The following is a 4228-nucleotide window of genomic DNA, read 5'->3' as shown; positions in this document are numbered from 1 at the left end:
ATCATGGAGCCACCACGGCCTCTCAGAGGTGGAGGAACACCTCAGAAATCACTCATGTTGCATGTCTGTCTATTTGCCAGACTCAGTGCTGGGAGATCCGCTCTTGAGGCTTCCTGACACTCAGAGTCCTCAGAGCCTGCTGCAACAAGTGTGAGGAACCAAATTTGGATCCCCAGCACCCACTAAGGTATCTTAGTATCACTCTGGCCCCACCTTGTGGTTTAAAAGGAAGTCCCTGCCTATTTTTGTGCCTCATCTGTCCTTGAAATAACACAGCAGACAGGCTCCATGTCTTCCTCCCTCCTTTCAGAGAGTAATAATTGTTGCATAAGGCAAAGCAAAGGACTCTGGGACCAGCTCTCTTCCCATGTGACAGAAAGACATGGCTTTATAGCAGATAAAAACTCCCCATTTTAAAAATTAAGGGTGGTCTTAAAATCTTCAGGATTTTTTTTCCCTCTCCATTTCCCCCTTTCTTCCTGTTTCTGCTTAGTGTGGAACCTGGCACAAACATCTCTTACGTCATGAGTAATTTATTTCCTTAGTCCAATATAGGCCCCTATAGTTCCAGCCCACCACCCCTCTCACTTTGAAGGTTTTATCTTCAGGTGGGTGGAACGGTAATTCATACTAAGATGTGAGTGGCACTTCTAAATTTTCCCAATGTACTTGTATTTTACAAGGAAAAGAATTGATTTTAGGGAAACGAATTAAGAGGAATGCATTTTTTTATTCACACCCCAAAAGCCTTAGGGGGCCCCCTAGGGAGTTTGACTCCATGGAGAACTGTACAGGCTTGGCAAATCAGGCACGTCTGCAGGCTAACCGGCATTGATCTCTGCTCAGGAAGTTGTTTTCATTGCCTCCACAGCCTCCATAGTTAAACTTCACACACTTGCCAGATTTGGTATTATAGTACCATCGCACCATGAGGGCTCGGCACGCGCCTTTATCCATAGGAAGGTTGCATATAGATGGCAAGGGCTTCCTGGACACTTGAAGAAAAAGAAGAAGAGTGATTAAGAGGGTCTAAGCCATCACCACTCCTTCTGCTACCCTCCCCTCTGCTGGAGGCTTTCATGGCCATGACAAGGCTGAGACTATGACAGCCACCTCTCCTCACCCAGCCATATGCATCTCTACAGAAACCAAAGTCTGTGCTTCTGCAAGTAGGGGAACTCCTTTGCCTGGGATTCTGACTCAAATGGATTCACAGCCTAACCCTGCCCCCCAGGACTCCAAGAGCCTGTGGAGACATCGAGTTCTCCAAGTCTCTGGTTTATTGTCTGTGACGCCAAGGAGCTGAGCTGAGCCTCGTGTCTCCTTTGCCCCTCAGATTTGTGTGCTGCAGTCTGATCCATCAGGCAGTCCGCTCCAGAATGGGCAGATTGTAGGGAAAGGGTGTGAGCCTTGAGTCTGAGAGCAGGGTTTGAAGTCTGACTCAGTAATTTTCTAGCTGAATAACCCTGAACGAAGGACCCGTCTCTTCTGCTCTGAGTTTCTTGGCCATAAAATGGAATCTAATGTTCACATTTTTGGCCTAATTGAAGGTTAAAGACAATGGTTGAGGGCTGGGCGAGGTGGAACATGCTTTTAATCCCAGTATTCAGGAAAGGCAAAAGGCAGGAGGACCTGTGTGGGTTGGAGGCCAGCCTGGTCTACATGGAAAGCTCCAGGCTAGGCAGGGCTATACAGTGGGACCCATCTCAACAAACAACAACAGGGAACAAAACCAAACAAAAAAGCCCATAAAAAGCACCGATAAGTCCAACAAATCAAAAAGCAATGGATAATGGTGAACTGGCCTCTAAGCACCCTCTCCTTCCTAAGCAACGGGACCCAGCAACACAAACTTTGAACACTAACTCTGCAGCCCCAGTTCCCAAAGCAGGCCTCCTACCTCCGAGTTCTCAGCAAACACTCAACCAAGCAACACTAGCCATGAGTTCCTCTAAGGAGTGCTAGAAGTTTCTTTTATTTGTTACTATGTGAGGTGTGTTTTTATTTTTGAAATTATTGTTTAGTATGTGTAAGCGCTAGCACTTGCGTGTGTGTGTGTGTGTGTGTGTGTGTGTAGGAGTCATTTCTGGGGGCCTGTTTTGTTTTGTTTTTTGAGTCCTAGTCCCTCACTTGGCTGGGGCTCCCCAAATAGGTGAGGCTGGCTGGACAGTGAGCCCCCTGTCTTTGCCTCCCAGCTCTGGGATTACAAGCATGCTGCCATGCCAGGCCCTTCCCTTTTGATGTAGGTAATGGAGATCAAACAGAGGTCTACATGTTTTCAAGGAAAGCACATCACAGAACGATCTGTCTCCTCAGTCCCTGTAATTACTCTTCATAGTAAGCTTGGGGCAAGTGGAAGATGCCAAGGGCCTGGTGTGTGCCAGGCCAGTGCTCCGCCCCTAAACTGTATCTCTGGGTCTCTTCACTCCAGCTATCATGGCTTATCATGCTACATGAAGAAACTACCGAGAGATAAAGCACCTGTCCTTATGCCAGGAAGTGGGGAGACCAAGACAAAAAACCAGCACAATCTAGTGGCAGAGGTCTGCAGGTTCTCAACCTGTCTCCTTTATCGTAGAATGAGTAGGCCGATGAACACACTTTGGGTGGAATTTGGCAGCAGCCTAGGCAGGGGAGAGGTTAAGGTTCTCTCCTGTCTGTGCTCTTAAGGCTGGTGCTGGACACAAGCTTATCCAGTCAAGACGGGAATGGAAGGAGGAGGGACAGGCTGGTCTGTTCATATGGCATGTGACGTCTGGGTCACAGTAGCATCATCCTTGACCCCAGGTGACTTAATAGGAGGTGGAGTCCCACCTTCTCTTAAATGTTATAGTCTTGCCTTCCCTCTTAGTTGATTCTATTAAAATCAAGAGGAAATCACTTGATTTATTTTTATATGTAATGGGATGATCCCCTTTCCCGTGTGTGTGTGTGTGTGTGTGTGTGTGTGTGTGTGTGTGTGTGTGTGTGTGTGTGTGTGTCTGAATGCGACTGAAGTATTTCAAGTGAAGCCATTGAGAGCTGTTATACTAACAAATATATACACATCAGATTTGATCAACAAAGCAGTCACAACTGTTGCTCTTATCTTCTAGAGGAAAAAAACTGGCATTCCGAGAGACCAAGCAACACCCCTGAGGCACAGGTTTTTGTAAGTAGTAGCACCAGCACCTGACCCCTGATACTACTGACTTGGGGGAGCCCAGGGCTTGTGCATGCTAATAAGTGTTCCCCCACCGAAGTATATTCCAGCTCTGAATATTTGTAAAGGGAATCCTACTGTTCACAAAAAAGGTCTGGATACACCACATTCGTTGTTGTCTTCATTGTCATCATCTTCGTCTTTGTCATGGTATGTCCTCCCCCTACCCCGCTGCAGATTTTAAGCTGCAGCAGAGACAGTGGCCCAGGAAGGAGCCTGGCCCCTGTAAGGAAGTCATGTCAAAGTTAAGCTTGCACCCGTCCTCCTTGGTCTCACTTTGGCTATCACAAGTCCAAACTCTAAAGCCTTTTCCTCTTCCTATGGCTCCTTCACTGTCTGTTATGCTATGATGTATGCTGTGTGCCTTTTGTCCCCGGTGGAATTTAGAGGCAGTGTCTTTGGCTGGTGGCTGTAACTCCAGGTCCTAGGATGGTGCCTGGCACATAGCAGATACCTGACATTGTCAGTGACTTGACCTGGCTCCCTGTCCTACTGGATAAGAAAAAGGACTCTGCACTGCAGGGCAGAGTTCCTGGTCTATGTTGAGACCCATTTCATACCAACCTTGATTTGGTTCTGAGTAGAGATGTTGGCAGAAGACGAGGATCAGGAAAAACGATAAGGAAGCCTGGAGCTGCATGGCGTCTGCCGGCAATGGCCTAGCCTAGAGCTGTCTTATTTAGGGAGGGAAGAGACTAGGAGGAGGGGCTGGCTCTGCCTCCTGCTCACTAGCCCCTAACTGCTGCTGCTCACGGAGCAGGCTGCTGCTGGAACAGAGAGTCCCAGAAAAGCACAGTCTCTCTCTCCTCCTGGACATATCTGATCTGGCCTCCAAAACCAATGTGCCACTTCAGTACAGACGCCCCTTCAACAAGAGTGGAACAACAGTTACTACAGGCAGTGTGCCTTTTGTTTTCAGGCACCACACAAAATAGATTTCACACATTGTCAGTGAAGTTTGCACAGGACCTGACTTGGGTTCGTAACATCCAAGTTGGACAGCTCACATTTCCTGTAACTCCAGCA

The 4228-nt window shown here is 47.8% G+C and overlaps 1 protein-coding gene across 1 annotated transcript; it reads right to left on the bottom strand.

Annotated features, from left to right (window-relative positions):
• Positions 1-804: 804 nt before the first annotated feature.
• Spint3 (serine peptidase inhibitor, Kunitz type 3) lies at positions 805-3842 on the bottom strand. Its single transcript, XM_035446602.1, has 2 exons — positions 3767-3842; positions 805-995 (listed from the first exon to the last, which is right to left on the bottom strand). The coding sequence occupies exons 1-2, from the start codon at positions 3840-3842 to the stop codon at positions 805-807; spliced, it is 267 nt and encodes an 88-aa protein (XP_035302493.1).
• Between the last annotated feature and the right edge of the window lie 386 nt (positions 3843-4228).

The sequence above is a fragment of the Cricetulus griseus genome, chromosome 6 (assembly GCF_003668045.3).
Source record: "Cricetulus griseus strain 17A/GY chromosome 6, alternate assembly CriGri-PICRH-1.0, whole genome shotgun sequence".
In the NCBI taxonomy this organism is placed as follows: Eukaryota; Metazoa; Chordata; class Mammalia; order Rodentia; family Cricetidae; genus Cricetulus; species Cricetulus griseus.
Note: the sequence above shows the minus strand (reverse complement) of the source record. Positions and strands in the feature narration are given on the sequence as shown.